Genomic DNA, 16,494 nt, shown 5'->3' with positions numbered 1-16,494 from the left:
ATAAGCCTTCTTGATGTAAGTCTGTTTTGGCCACATTTCTGCTCAGATCCTGGAATGTCAGAGGGTGGTCTTAAAGACTTCCTTGGCAGAAGCATCCGTGTTTTGTAGGCAGAGTCAGTAAACACTGGAATCCTGGGTATTAGGGAGCCTTCTCCAAACAGGAGTGTCTACGTAGGTTCATATTCCTGCCTGTAGGAGTGCCTTCTATCTGTTTATTCTGCGAGGAAAGGATTATCATAATGGCAGTGGACTGACTTCAATGTCAGCCTGTGCTAAAGATGGGAAAAGGGGAATAGATTCAAGGTTAGGGAAGGAGACAACTGGTCCATGGGAAAACGCAGAATTTTTCTAAGAGAGATGCTTAGGTATAAAGGATGCACCATCCACAACCATGGGAGCAAAGTGCTCCTTGCTCTTGTACCTCAGGAAAACTCATCACAGTCTACTTTGCATCAGTTATTACCTACCTATGGATTGACTTGTAGCTTGTGAATTCCTAGAGATCAGGAGCCTGTGTTTTTTTCATTTTCATTTAGTAGAGCATTTAATAAATACCTGTTGAGTTAATAAATGAGTATATTCTTTCCTCAGGGAACCTATAATGTGGATGGAAAGAAGATTTATTACACAAAAGAAGTAGAGAACAGAATTTGGTATATGACCAATTGTGTGATTCAGAGTAAAGTTTAAGTATCTGTCTCCAGAATTGAGATATGCATTATTAAGATTTATGTTCTTACTTGGAAGAAACAAAATCTGTCAGATGGTATATTAGCTTGCTAGGGCTGCCATAACAAAGTACCGCAAACAGAGTGGCTTAAATGGTAGAAATGTATTGTCTTATGGTTTCAAAGGTTAGAAGTCTGAAATCAAGGTGTCAGCAGGGTTGGTTCCTTCTGTGGGCTGTGAGGAAGAGTCTGTTCCATGCCTCTCTCCTAACTTCTGGTGGTTTGCTGACAATCTTTGGCATTCCTTCTCTTGTAGAAATATCACCCCATCTCTGCCTTCAACTTCACATGGCTCTCTCCTTGTGTGAATCTTTCTCCAAATTTCCCTGTTTTATAAGGATGCCAGTCATACTGGATTAGCCCTAACCCAGTATGACCTCATCTTCACTTAATTAATTACACCTGCAATCACCCTATTTCCAAATCAGGTCATATTCTGAGGTATTGGGAGTTAGGACTTCAACATATGAATTTTGGGGTGAGTTCAGTTTAACTCCTAACCCATGGAAAGATGGTAGATTTTGTTCTACTTTGCCAATTTGGTACCTTTGACATTTTATTTTAGTCTCCCCTGCTTAATTCACTGAATAGCTGGGATCTATTGTAAATTGTGATAAACTGAAGGATTATACATGACAAGGATTACACTTATTGTTCTACTATTTACTTAACAGGATTTATACACAAATTTTGAGATTAAAAATGCTTTCTGATAAGAGTGGCTAACATTTATTGAATGTTCACTATCTAATGATTTCCATGGATTAGACCACTTAACTTTCACATCTACCCTATTAGATATTAGATATCTATCTATTAGATAGATATTATTATTTATCTACATTTTATTGATGGGAATCCAATACACAGTTGTAAAGTAACGCACCCGGGAACATACAGTAATAGCGTTGACATTGGAATCCAAGCTGACTAACTCTAGGGCTTCACCACTGGGTACATACTATCTCCTTAGTCTTATTACAGCCAGGTTAGGTAAATATTATTACCATTTTATGGATAAGGAAAACAAAGTTTAAAGTAACTAGGGACTTTCTTGGGTCACAAAACCAGCACATATATAATATTGATAAGTGTATAATATTTGGGATCTGAGTTTAGGTAGTAACTTCCATGGGGAAATCCTTTCTATCTTTGATCTCAAGCTCCAGTTGTGTTTTCTCCCCAAACATTCTTGCATTTACCTTACAAGGCACTCATCATATTGTTGGTGACTCAGGATGTGCTTGTCTTCTTAGAAACCCATGAGCTCCTTGAGGTTCGGAGATTCTTATCTACATTCTTAGAATCTTGCATAGTCTCTAGCACAAAATAGATAATAAACATTTTTAAACAAAATGCATGTAAGTAAAGGTAAAGGAGCCAAAGAAAAGGGAGACCAGTTGAAACACAAGAAATAAAGGTCAATAAAAGGAGTAACTGAGGTGACAGAAGATGAAATTTGGGGTAATGATAAAAATGTTATCATAGGAGATTAGTATGCATATCTTAGAAAAATAAGCTAAAAATAAGGAAAAGATATGATATGTTGAAGTGATGAGAGGAAGTTCTTGTGTAAGTGGCTTGTTTTTCTTGGTTAATTGGAAGGAAGGGTCATCAACTAAGAGTATTGGGGTGTAAGGAGTTGCCTGGGTTGCAGGGAGGTTTATGAGGGGGTAGAGGAAAAGATTTGACTGTGGGACTGGATTAGAGACATGTTTCCCAGTGTGATTTTAGGTAGTACACAACAAACATTTATGTTAATAGACAAGTATTTATTTTAATGTACATTTTGAAAAAAAATCTAACCAGCCTGTCAAGTCCCATGATTTTATATGGTTATTAATCATTAAGATAATTCTAAAGAAATAGTTATATAACAATTTATTTTTAATTGAATACTTAAAATAAAAATAAAATGAGTTAATTTAAAGAAATAGGCAAATTGTTTTACAGATTGTATTTAGATATGGCAAAGAAAAATATGACTCAAGACTGGAAATACGTTTACAGAGTTCATACACGTCAAAACAATTGCCTAATAGTGGGAATACTTAGTTAAAATTAATCATAAAATTACTTTGTCGTATGTACTTTGAGGTCAGGGATTGTGTTTTTCTGTTCTTTGTGTTCTCTGCAGCTCAGCCCACTACCCAGAATACATTTGGTTCTCATTAACTATTCATTGAATTTATTTAAGAGTGGACTACTAGAACAGTGAGACTTTCTGTTCATGTTAAATATCTCTAGGTTAAGAAAAAAAAATGACTTGGACTGTAAATATTCAGAGTTAAATGTAGCATAATTAAAAAGAAAAAAATCCACTTCTTAAAGCCTAAAACTAAGGTTTTAGACAAGAGAATTTGAGTTCCATGAAGTTGTTCATTGACTAAATATAAATAAAAGTGAAGGAGCTCTATTTCCAGAGAAAACCATAATTCGAAAAGATGCATGCACCCCAAAGTTCATTGCAGCACTATTTACAATAGCCAGGACATGGAAGCAACCTAAATGTCCATCGACAGAGGAATGGATAAAGAAGATGTAGTACGTGTACACAATGGAATACTACTCAGCCATAAAAATGAATGAAATAATGCCATTTGCAGCAACATGGATAGACCTAGAGATGAACATACTAAATAAAGTAAGTCAGACAGAGAAAGACAAATATCATATGATATCACTTATATGTGGAATCAAAAAAAATGATACAAATGAACTTATTTATAAAACAGAAATAGACTCACAGACATAGAAAACAAATTTATGGTTACCAAAGGGGAAAGGTTGGGGGGAGGGATAAATTAGGAATTTGGGAGTAATATATACACACTACTATATATAAAATAGATAAACAAGGACCTAGCACAGGGAACCGTACTCAATATTTTATAATAACCTTTATGGGAAAATAGTCTGAAAAAGAATATATATATATAACTGAATCACTTTGCTGTACACCTGAAACTAACACAACATTGTAAATCAACTATACTTCAATAAAAACTAAAATTTTTTCAAAAGTGAAGGAGCCACCCAGAAAGAAATGAGTTGACTTTCTCCTGTTTCTTTTTCTGGCCAAATGCTCATCTGTTCGACATTGTCTGTAAATGGAACACACTTGGCATTAATGGGGCTCTTTTAAATCTGTTGCTCTACAGCTTAATAAACAAGGAGATGGGTGTTCCCTGGTGGCGCAGTGGTTGAGGGTCCGCCTGCCGATGCTGGGGACACGGGTTCGTGCCCCGGTCCAGGAAGATCCCACATGCCACGGAGCAGCTGGGCCCGTGAGCCGTGGCCGCTGAGCCTGTGCGTCCGGAGCCTGTGCTCCGCAACGGGAGAGGCCACAACAGTGAGAGGCCTGTGTACCGCAAAAAAAAAAAAAAAAATAATAATAAATAAACAAGGCGATGAAATTTGAAGGTAATACTTTGTAATCTTTTACTCACAAGACTGGCAGAGTTGTAAGCTGTGATGGAAACCTCATCCGTGTAGTGATAGGGATGTGATTTCTTGGCTGTTTGGTTTTATACTTGTTCCAGATCACGCGTGTGTGGAGTTCAGAGATTATTTTGCATATCTGTCTAATTCATCCCTTGATCTCTGGGTTATTTTACCACTGACTTTGCCTACCACGGTATTCCCTACCTAAAACACATTACTTTCTAGCATTTCTTAAGTAGCAGTTAATCACTCAATAATAACATTTTTGGAGGAGCTTGGCTTTGATGTTGGTTAGGGGTTAATTCTGAAATTGTCACGCTCCACTGGGTAAACCAGGTGGATTTTTATATGTTATTCAGATATGCCTTGGGCAGCTTATGACTTTATAGAAACAATTTTTTACCTTTTCTAAGGAATGATCTGATTACAATCTGTTGATTAAATAAGACCTTTTGCTTTGGGAGCATCTGCAAACAAACAGGTTTTGGGGGATAGGGCTTCTGCTGAGACCAGATGAGCACAAACCCTTAGGTCCCATGGATGCCTGAAGCTTCTTACTTCATTTCCCGGTTTTAAAGTAGCTCTCATGCTGGCCTACCCTGATACCCAGGTGTGTTTCTCTTCAGCTTACATCTATTCCTTGTTGCTTCATAAAGCCCCGCTTTGTCCTCTCCCAATTTATTGCCACTGACTAGCTAGCTGACATCCAACAAACTGCTTTATTCTAATTTCCAATCTATTTGTTTTTTTCAGCTTCATTAAGGAATAGTTTACACACAATAAGCTACACTCATTTCAAGAGTACAATTTGATGCATGTTAAAACCCCAAGCTTTTTTAACCTAAACTTAAAACGGGGTAACGAAACTTCCTCTGGGCTCAAGATGACCAAGTTATCTTCTTTGAAGGAGAGAATCATGAGGCAATTTATTTGTGTCTCTCACAGTTCCTAAGTATGAGTTTTGAAGAAAGTAAGTAGGATTCCTTTCCACTTAAGAGATGGGATTCAGAGGCCACATAACTGTTAAGAGGCAGATATGAGATTCAAACCCAGATCTGTTTTATTCCAAAGCTTGTATTATGAACTGCTATACTATTTTTACTTTCCTCACAGATGTTTACTTTGGTCAGGAGGTTATTGTCAGAATTCATGGACGGTAAGTGAGGAGTATATCCTTTTTATTTTTTGATTGTCCTCAGTAAAGGGGTTTGACGTTTGTCTTTGTGTTTGAGGCTGGCGAGGCAGACTCAGTGTCAGGGCATGTCCCTGAAGAGAGCTATTTATGACAAGGTAAACAATTCCAGTGTCCAGTAGACACCAGCCACAAAACCCCATTTGCCTCATATTTATTTTTCTGCTAGCCTCAGATCAGACAAGTCGGAGAGATAAAAGCAACTTGTTACAGGGAAGAAGACGAAGGTGAGAAGGAAGATGGGGGCTGTAATGGTGTGTTGTCTTCTCTAGTGCTTTCTCGTAATTATGGAGAAAGGACCAGGAAGCATTAGCACAGCTTTTAGAGACGATGTAGGCCACACTGGTGCCTGAATGGATAAGAGGTTTTATTGTTGTTGTTTTACTTGACTATTTGCTTTTTGTTATTTATTTTTGGTTTTTTATTTTTAAAGAAATACCGACATAAAGACTTTTGCTTAGCCTGTCACTAAGACTCTCTGGTGGGGAAGCCTGGGTTGTCTTTGTCATGGTGTGCAGGAGGAGAGTTCTAGGTGGAGTCTTAAGAGACCAGGTTCCAGTTCTTACTCAGCCACTCTCTACTTGGGTTACTTTGGCCAAGTAAACAATTTTCCTGAGCTTTCATTCTCTTGTCTGTAGAAGGAGGGAGGGGGATGATAGTGATCTTCAAGGCTCCCTTTTGGCTGCAACTTAGGGTCGCCAGTGGCCCTAAGATGCCTATAGCATACCCAGTTCAGTTTGGATTTCAGATAAACAATAAAAAATTTTTATAAGCATGTCCCATAAAAAAGTCAATTTTTAAAATTATAAGCATGTCCCAAATCTTGTCTAGGACATACTTACACTAAAAATATTATTTGTTGTCTTGTATTTTTATTCGCTAAATCTGAGGACCCTAATATTACCTGAAGTTGTTGATTAAAAGATCATCATAGATTTTAGAAGTAATAATAGCATGTACATTTTAAAAAAAATAATCAATTAATTAATTAATTGATTAATTTTTGGCTGTGTTGGGTCTTTGTTGCGCGGGATTTCTCTAGTTGCGGCGAGCAGGGACTACTCTTTACTGTGGTGCACAGGCTTCTCATTGCGGTGGCTTCTCTTGTTGCAGAGCACAGGCTCTAGGTGCACGGGCTTCAGTAGTTGTGGCACGTGGGCTCAGTAGTTGTGGCTCACGGGCTCTAGGGCACGCGGGCTACAGTAGTTGTGGTGCACGGACTTAGTTGCTCCACGGCATGTGCGATCTTCCCAGACCAGGGCTAGAACCCGTGTCTCCTGCATTGGCAGGCAGATTCTTAACCACTGCACCACCAGGGAAGCCAGCATGTACATTTTTATGGCCAAATGTTCTAGTATAAGTTCACAGGAGTTTTGAGAAAAGAAACTGTAGTGACAGTATTCTAAAAGAATGGAAGGAAATCTCACACTGAGAAAGGCATTGCTAGAAAGTGATAGTCACATTGTCTGCCCACAGTGTAAAATTACAGTGATTCATTTCCTCATTCATTCATTCAATAAACATTTACTGAATGACAATTATGAACAAAGAATTATGATAAGCATTTTCTGTAGAGACTCACCTCTTTTCACATCAGTTCTGCAAGGTAATTATTTTTCCCATTTTGTAGTTGAGAAAACTGAGGATCAAGGAATATTTGCTAGCTATTAATGGAGGAAAAAGACCAAGATTTTTATGACTCCTTCTATTATATTTTCTTGCCTCTTTTCACAATAAAATATATTTTGAATTAAATTAATGGAGATGGTGGTATGCTGGATAGAACCTAATGATCAACCTAGAATCAGAAACTTTGTATTTCTATCCACCTGAGTAGAACACAAAAAAGGGAAATGGAGGAGTTACTTTCCCCAGAACATAAGTTCTAACAGAACAAGAAGACTCTCTAGTTCTTCCAGGAAAATCACATCACCTTTCCTTCAATTCCTCATCAGCACTATAAGAGTTTACTGCCTCATTGTAGGGCTTCCCTGGTGGCTCAGTGGTTGAGAGTCCGCCTGCCGATGCAGGGGACGCGGGTTCGTGTCACGGTCCGGGAAGATCCCACATGCCGCGGAGCGGCTATGCCCGTGAGCCATGGCCGCTGAGCCTGCGCGTCCGGAGCCTGTGCTCTGCAACGGGAGAGGCCGCAACAGTGAGAGGCCCGCGTACCAGAAAAAAAAAAAAAAAAAAAAGGAAGGGGGGAAATCATAATGATCTTATTGAATATGGCTTTTTCTAGAAAGGAAAAATATCTACAAACTTCATGTATTTTGAATGACTAAATACCATTTGCAAGTAACAGTCTGAAACCTTCTCTCTTATTCAGAAAAACAAAATGTGGAAATTATAAAAATGAACATTTGACTGTGTTAACCATAAAAGGTAGGAAATCCAAGCATTATGTCACGAATGCAATTTTGGTCTTTTTTGATATGTACCTAAATTTCAATCTATATTTAAATGTATAACATTAAAATAACACATCTAAATTTAATATTATGTCTTTTATTCTTAGGTATAAATTGAATTTGTCTTTATATATAATTAAATTGTATCAAAACCAGCTTTATAATACCTACTTTAATAATTACTAGATCTAAAATAATGATTTTTCTTAAAATTATTTTTCATTATACTATTCAAAAATAACAAAATAATAAATATGTATATGAAAGGGGTTCTGAGAGACTATTTTTGAAGAAAGGGACAAAAATCAAAAGGATGGGAAAGCTGATGGAACACCAGCTATCCCTTATAGGTCACACCTCACTCTTATCTGCATAGCACTTATACATGTCCAGAGCATTGTACTGTGATGTTACATAGTAATAAAGCCACTTCGGAAAAATTGGGGATATATATATATACAGCTACATAATTGAGTAATTCATTTACATAGGTATTCTACCTGCAGGCTGTGAGCTTCCTGAAGGCCATTTATCTCATTCTAAGAATTCATTGTGATATTTTGGTAGGCTGCAGTCAAAAACTTGTGTAGAAATTATCTGAAAGTCACTTAAGAGTAAAGTTTGTATGTGTGTATATGTGTGTGTTTATATAATTATTTTGATAGCTATATTGATTATATAATAAATATTGATCATATTCCTTATATAAGTAACAAAATACAATATCAGAATCTAAAATGTTGTACTTAGTGCTGTGACTTGGTACTGTGACTAGATCCAAATGAGGGAAATTTATTTGACCTTTATAATATAGTCTGTAATTTTATCCCTGTCTCTGGAAATGTTTCTTTTTTAATGTCCATTTTTTTCCCTCCAATGGAACTGTTTATTTTAAATTGTTTTCAATTAAGCCAGATTTAGAAATCATTTAAGGGCCTGCAAACATCTATCCATAGTTTTGTTTTAGACATTCCAAAATATCATTCAGGCACTCAAATTTGGAATATAATTATAAATTGAGGGCTGTGTTAGAGGTTTATAATCCCTTTTCAAAGATTTTACAACTTGTTTAGACATATAATTATTTGAAATGGGACAGTATACTTCTGTCAAAGGCATGACTTTCTTCTCCACATCACAGACTTTTCCTCTAGCTTAAAGATTCTACAATAGACTGTTTTTTCCTTTGAGGTTTATTTATTTTAATTTATTCATTTTATTTTTGGCTGTGTTGGGTCTTTGTTGCTGCTCGTGGGCTTTCTCTAGTTGCGGCCTGCGTGCTTCTCATTGCAGTGGCTTCTCTCGTTGCGGAGCATGGGCTCTAGGTGCGCGGGCTTCAGTAGTTGTGGCGCACGGGCTTAGTTGTTCTGGGGCATATGGGATCTTCCCGGACCAGGGCTAGAACCCATGTCCCCTGCATTGGCAGGCGGGTTCTTAACCACTGTGCCACGAGGGAAGCCCCTGAGGTTTATTTTTGATTAGACATTTCTGGGGAATTGTACAGGGTCTCAGAAAACATGGATTTACTCTCTCTCTCCTGTTGATAGCAAAGCACCAAGTTTCTGGGGCTAATTTTACAATTTTTCTGCCGAAAAAAAAAAAAAAGAGAGAGAGAGAGAGAAAGTCTGAAAAACGTGACTTCTGAGATGTGCAACCTTTTAATCTGTTACTTATTCTCACTGTACTCGCTTAGTCTCTCAGAATCTCAGAATTAGAACTGATCCCAAGAGTTATCTATTTCTCATTGTTAGTTTTCTTGTAAGTGAGGGGGATCAGATTAATGATCCCCAAAGCCATTTCTTGCCTGAAATTCTAGATTATAGTTTATGAGTAGTATAATGATAGCATAGTACGTATAATTATACCTACATGCTTTTATTTGCATCGCTGGATTTATTCCCCATAAGAATACTGAGATGTAGGCAATGTAGGTGATGGTATCCTTATTTTACTGCATACAACTGTTATAATATGGAAATAAAGGTAATAAGTGGTAAAGCAGCCCTATATCTAGGTCTCTGAATACCAGATCTGTTTTTACTACATTTAGCAATCTGGACTGTTCAGGATGAACTCTGGTTGAGATCTGATTTCTTGTGGTTTGACCTTTGTGCTTTTTGTTTTCTTATTTGGATGTGTCAGGAATCTTATGACTATTAAGGATTTTAATACACTTACAAAAATATTTACTTTTTAATAGCAAAGTTCAGATATTTGTTACTTAGAGGAGGTGACATTTCTGGGGAAAGAGAGTCTGCAAAGTTGTCTTCAAATTATAGTGTGTAGATAACTCTATTCTTCTTGAAAGGCCTCGCTGGACTTTGGTGTGGGTAAGGTCACCCATAGTCAGAGCTGGGTGTGGAGTGGGTAGACTATTCCTATCCTTCTCTTGGTTAGCATCAATCATCAAGAATTGGAATAAAAATCATTCTTCTTTGACTAATTAACAATGGGCATGGTAATTTCAATGTCTGACTACATTCTTCTCTATTTGACGGGGACACCCTTTTCTCCACAGCTCTCGGAGAACACATTGTTCAAGTTTGCGTCATCATAAACATTTATGAGATGATCAATTTTCAAAATTTACAAATGATAACTGTGTACACGTCTTCCCATCTCTGTGTGTCCAGGATTCCTTTACCATGAGGTCCTCCCTACAGGCGGTGGCACTCTGGGGAAGGAAGGCACCTCCTCACAGCATCACTGCCATCATGATCACTGATGACCAGCAAATGATTGTGACAGGAAGTCAAGAGGGTCAACTCTGCCTCTGGAATCTCTCATCTGAACTAAAGGTTAGTGAAAACTATTACTATTGAAGCAGATAGAGCTCATAAAATAAACACAGCGTGCTTTTTATACCTGCAATGACAGTGGAAGTTTTGCATGGTTGTTAAAAAGGTACTTACCAAAGTAATAAATGGGTTTTACTTTTGAATTTGGAAAAATGAAGTATTATATGATGGATCAAGATCATATGTGAAAATTATATTATGAATAGCACCAATCTTAGCTACCAGTTAAGTGTTATCATCCTTTAAGCTATGCTGAGTTTTACTATTTTTTTATCCTGAATTATATGTTTAAGTAACTGAACTACGCACATGTAAGTATAATTCTAAAAATTATGGCTCATTAATCTAAACAAAGGGCACCCTTGAAAACCACTATTAACTAAACGAGTAATATTTTAATTATCTGGGTGTTTCTGCCAGTCTGGCCTTCTTGCCATGCTTTTTTTTTTTTTGCGGTACGCGGGCCTCTCACTGCTATGGCCTCTCCCGTTGCGGAGCACAGGCTCCGAACGCGCAGGCTCAGCGGCCAGGGCTCACGGGCCCAGCCTCTCCGCAGCATGTGCGATCTTCCCAGACCAGGGCACGAGCCCGTGTCCCCTGCATCGGCAGGCGGACTCCCAACCACTGCGCCACCAGGAAAGCCCCTTCTTGCCATTCTTTTAGTCTCTGCTTGCCTGTGATTTTTACAGGTCACATCGAAAAGCTCTAAATCCAATTTACTATTGTCGTCCTCCTATTTCAGAACCTGACCTCACCTAGGATTTGGCCCATTGATTAGCAATTAATTGTCCTTGTCCCAACTCATAAACATTTAACATATTGGAATAGATATTTGCTTAGCTCTAGGAGCCTCTAGACCTAATTTGAACACTTAAACTAATGATGTACTTAAAGTATACTGCCCTCATTAGGAAGCCTTTTAAAGATCAAAGACTATTTTTAGCCTTTAAAGTTTGTCACTTTAAAACCTAAATTAACAATTAATTGTAATTCTGTTTTATAGTGTAATTAATTAACATCTGTCATCACTGAGCAGTTACACTACAGGACTGCCAAAAACTGCAAGCAGACCAGCTCAGCTCAATGTTTGTGAACATTCCTAAAAGAAGGACTGGGTATTATTGCAACAGCTGAGCTTTGAAATTGGCCGTTGCCCTTATTATCTCTTACAGTCTAAACTTAAGATCCTAAATGGCTTAAACTATCTTGCTACTTTTTTTAATGTTGGAGTGTAGTGTTTCCTGGCTGAAGTAGTTGTCTTGTAATATGTAGGTTGCTATAAGCTTAAGAAATTTGGAATCCTAGCATCTATATCTTTTTACGTATGTTCCTGGTATTTATTCAACATGCATTTATTGGGTGCATTTTATAAGTTAGGCAGTACGGTGGGAACCTGAGTTCAAACGTGAATGAGAAGACCTGGTACTGGCTGCCCAACTGGTCGCAGCGTCATAGAGGAAGGACATAGGCTAGTAACTGCCGGTGCAGTTATGTTATAATACAGGGTGCTCTTTGTGGGGGTCAGTCTGTACTTCATCTTCAGTGGGAATAGTTATTTCATGCTTTTCTTAGGAGCAAGTCTTCTGCTCGGGGTTAGAGCAATGGGAAGGGCGATGCTATTGGCATCTAGTGGGCAGAGGTCCGGGATGCTGTAAACATTCCGTAGTGCACATGACAGCCCCTCACAGCAAAAAAATTATTCCACCCCAAATTCTAATAGTTGCTGATATTGAGAAATCACAGTTAGAAATATGAGGTGGGAATGGGAATCAGATTGGCAGGGGTGTAAGGAACAAGAAGAATCATTGAGAAGACTTAAGAAGGAGATTGGATTAGTTTTATGTTTTGGAAGTTCACTGTGAGGACATTGTGAAAAAGTTAGTAACACAAGTAAGATATTGATGAGTATGGGTGTGAGATTTTCCACATAAGAGTTTTCCTTAAGATTTTCTAGGGCTAATCATAGGACCAGAAAGAATGAACACCTTCTCTTAGTTTTCCTTTGAATCTTGCCCCTACATGACAATGGGTCAACTATTAGCAGGGAAGATTCTAGGCTTTTCAAAAATCAGGGCATTTTTGAGTTCTCAACAAATCCTCTTGGTATCTGTAAGATAGTCAAGTGGCTGTTCCATCACTGATATTTTAATGCTTAGTAGTTTAATTTGATTTTTGTTTTAAAATATATAGATAAAGGAATAATTCAGTCAGAGGAAGAAGAACAGAGGCCTTGAAGACAAGAGAGATTTTAAGAGAGGTGATGACCACGTGGTTGATTGAGTGGCTGTAGGGCAGCTTGGGGCCGATGGGCATAGCAGGGGAAGACAGTAGGAAGGGGAGAAGGACACTGCAGGGAGGTGGGGTGTAAAATGAACTGGGAGCTCTTTCTTTCTTCCTTGTACTAAATGTGGAAAGCTTCTTCCCCTCTCCAAAAGGGTTTAGGTAAGAGAATAATCACGGTCTGTGGTCTTAAACACTCACTCATCACCAAATAAAGTGGAAAAACAAACCTAAGGACACTCACTTATGCAGTCATTAGACGAACTACACAGATGCTTTTTGTCACAGGTGTAGATTCCTCCTTCAGGTTTCTCAGAGTCTAGTGTAGGAGACAGACATGTAATTAGGAAGCTGTAAAGTGGTGGGATACACACTGTCTCTATGAATTTGACCTTACTATGTATCTTATATAAGTAGAGTCATACAGTATTTATCCTTTTGCAACTGGCTTATTTCACTAAACACGATGTCCTCATACATGTTATAGAATAAGTCAGAATATCCTTCCCTTTTAAGGCTCAATAACATTCCATTGTATTTATATACCACATTTTGTTTATCCATTCCTCAGCGGACATTTGGATTGCTTCCAAACCTTTTGACCATTGTGAACGATGCTGCCATGAACCTGGGTGTATGAACATATGTTTGAGTCCCTGCTTTCACTTTTTTGGGCTGTACTTAGAAGTAGAACTGATGGATTATATGGTAGTTCTATTTTAACATTTTTGAGGAACTGCTAAACTGTTTTCTACAGTGGCTGCACCATTTTGTATTCCCACTAGCAGTGTGCAAGGGTTCCCATTTTCTCAACATCTTCACCAACACTTGTTATTTTCTATTGCTGTTGCTGTTTTCTTAATAGCCATCCTAATCAGTGAGAAGTGTGCTCTTCAAGGGAAAGACTTTCTGAGGGTGATGCCTGAGCTGAATTCTAAAGGATGTATCAGACTTGAACAGGAAAAGCAGGTGGGAGGAGATTGCAGACAGAATGATAAGTGTGTGTGTGGAAGGCGGGACTATTTTGCCTTCAGGGAACTGGTGAAAGTAGTTGAGCAGACCTGGAACATAAAGGGCAAATTCGAGGTGATAGGCACATCTGGAAAGGACAGAGCAGACTCAACGTGGAATCTAACATGCTGAGGAGATTAGATTTTTTTTTTTTTTAACTAGCAATCGCTAACACTTTGTGCTAATTAAAAGCAGTGGTAATATTAAGGGATTTTGAGGAGATGACATAATACTATTTTATTATATTTGTAATTTAGAATATCACTTGGTATTAAGGGCACATTGAAGGGAGAAGGAGATGAGGTAAGTCCCATACTACCAGGGACTTTGGGCAGAAGGCTTCTACAGTAATGTAGTCAGGAAAGTTCTTGACTATGAACTAAATCAGTGGCAATGGGAATGAAGAGGAGATGAAACCTGGAATGATATTAAGAGGAGAGTATGGACAGAACTCAGAAACCAGTTGGTTGTGAGCTAAAGGCGCAGGAACAGCCAAAGATACCTTCCAGATTTGGGGTTTGGGTGATGGGTAGGACTGCTAGAATGAGAGTATCACGTTTCTGTATAAGAAATAGAGAGGATTAGAGAATAGGAATAGGGAGGGAAAGAAGCTGATTTAAGGTCTGTACATCTTGGAGTATCCAAGCATTCATTAGGGGATTGTGTACACATCTCAGACTTTCCCTGTCCATGGGTGGTGGGATGGCGGGGTGCAGGGGAGCTGGAGAATAAATGTCTCCCTGTCCTGGGCTGCTCATCACGTATCTAGGTTAAGCATTCTGCTTCCAGGCTCAGGGTCTGACTCTCAAAGCCCTGTGCTTTCCCCAAAACTTTGTGAGGTCTGCCAATGGGGAGCTTCTCCAAGTCCCATGCTAGGAACTTCGTCACTTGGGCCTTTTGGTATTGATTGCTGGCATTCATCATACCTGTGAGCATAGCAAAAGGTGAACTCTGAACATTCTCTCAGGTATATTCTCTTATAGTATCGGTATGTTCTATTTTTCTTCCTGTTTTATACTCAGAAGGAAACACAACAGTGACAAAATGAAGAACAGCAATGTTGAGCAGAGAAAAAGAATAAAGGTCTTGGTCAAAATCTAGGTCTGTTATTTACCGACTCTGTAGTGTTGGGCAAATGACTTCTATTCTTCAAGCCCTAGTTTCCTCAACTGTGAAATGGGGATTAAACCCTGTTCATAGTTGCATAAGTGCCTGGAATATGGTATATGCTCATCAAGTTGTGTGTTCTTTTCCCTTTTCTATTTGTGCTATGGTGGGAGTTGAGGGGGACCAATGCTTCATAAAGGTGGAGCCCACGAATAGAAGTAAAGGTTTCCTGGATTTCATCATGGCAACGACTAGGCGTGATTGTAGAGGTTTTTGTTATTCTTCACAGCAGAATGTGTGATAAAATGAGGAGGTTATAGTGAATTGTCACAGCTCATTCAACTACATGTGAAGATTTAGTAGCAGAATGAAGACTTCATATGAAAGGCAATGGTGTTCTCTTCTGACATTTTGTCCATAGTGGATTTTCTCTGGAGGAGGAGTATCTTTGACTTGCCCTGATTCATTGCTTAATTTGGCCTGTAATATATAGGACAAGGGTTAAATTCATAGAATTATGCTTTCCCAAGTGTGATGATAGGGAAAGATAATATGTTGTTTTCTGAGATGGAACCTGTATTTCCCAGGAGGAAGGTAGAGAACTTGGATTGTAAGTGATTAGAACCAACTGCAAAATGCTCTATGTAGCACTAGAAATTTATTCTGATAACAGATCTTTTAAAGAAATAATTCTGATTAATATAGAAATAAGAGGAAGGCAGAGAACAATTATGTTATGAAATAATTTGTTCTTATTGTTATGGTTGGATTATGAGGAACAGATTTCTTTCACACATGAGATAATGGAAGAATTAGTCCTTGGTGTCATTTTTAAAATTCACACATAGGAGAAAAAGCTGGCATTTTGCAATGGCATTTTAACTAAGTTGGCTTAGTTAAAATTTTATTTCTAATGTGGATAAGTTAATTTTTACTATTTCTGAGGCAGGAATTCAAATAAGGCGTTATAATGGTTACAAAAAGGGTAATATTTTCTCTGCATTATTTTGTAAACTCATTTCTGAATTCTGAAATCTGCACATAAATATGCTACTATTGTTTGAGGCACATTTTGTGCGTAATAAATGTCAACACTGATTTATTTGTATTCAAAACCTAGATGTTGTAAAACAGGTCCAGCAATCATCTAGGTTTCATGACAGATGCAAAACCAAAAACAAAAAAAATGTGTATAACACAGTTCCTTTACCTAGAAGTTTATTATCCTGGGGATTTTGATATGCCATATATCAGTTTTCCTGAAACTTATGTACAGCAAAAACATAATATAACAGCATTCCTAATTAGAATTATGAATAATTATATAATGTCATGTTATATTCTTCTACTAAAAAGTTTACAGCTATTTAAAAACTTACCCTCATCATTTTCAGATTTCGGCCAAAGAACTTCTTTTTGGTCATTCAGCTTCAGTGACGTGTTTGGCGAGAGCGAGAGACTTCTCTAAACAGCCCTTCATAGTTAGTGCTGCTGAAAATGGGTAGGTAAGATATGTGGAACTG

The 16,494-nt window shown here is 38.0% G+C and overlaps 1 protein-coding gene across 2 annotated transcripts in view; it reads left to right on the top strand.

The window, feature by feature from the left end:
- Positions 1 to 10,420: 10,420 nt before the first annotated feature.
- Positions 10,421 to 16,494, top strand: part of WDR72 (WD repeat domain 72) — a gene marked incomplete at both ends in the record, with an annotated part of 189,711 nt that continues 183,637 nt past the window's right edge. For both annotated transcript variants that reach the window (XM_082649500.1, XM_082649499.1), the window contains 2 exons: positions 10,421 to 10,573; positions 16,366 to 16,472. In XM_082649500.1, the coding sequence (XP_082505626.1) occupies positions 10,421 to 10,573; positions 16,366 to 16,472 (260 nt within the window). The remainder of the gene's footprint in view (positions 10,574 to 16,365; positions 16,473 to 16,494) is intronic.

The sequence above is a fragment of the Grampus griseus genome, assembly GCF_964374135.1.
Source record: "Grampus griseus genome assembly, chromosome: 2".
Lineage (NCBI taxonomy): Eukaryota > Metazoa > Chordata > Mammalia > Artiodactyla > Delphinidae > Grampus > Grampus griseus.
This window is presented reverse-complemented; position numbering and strand designations above follow the sequence as displayed.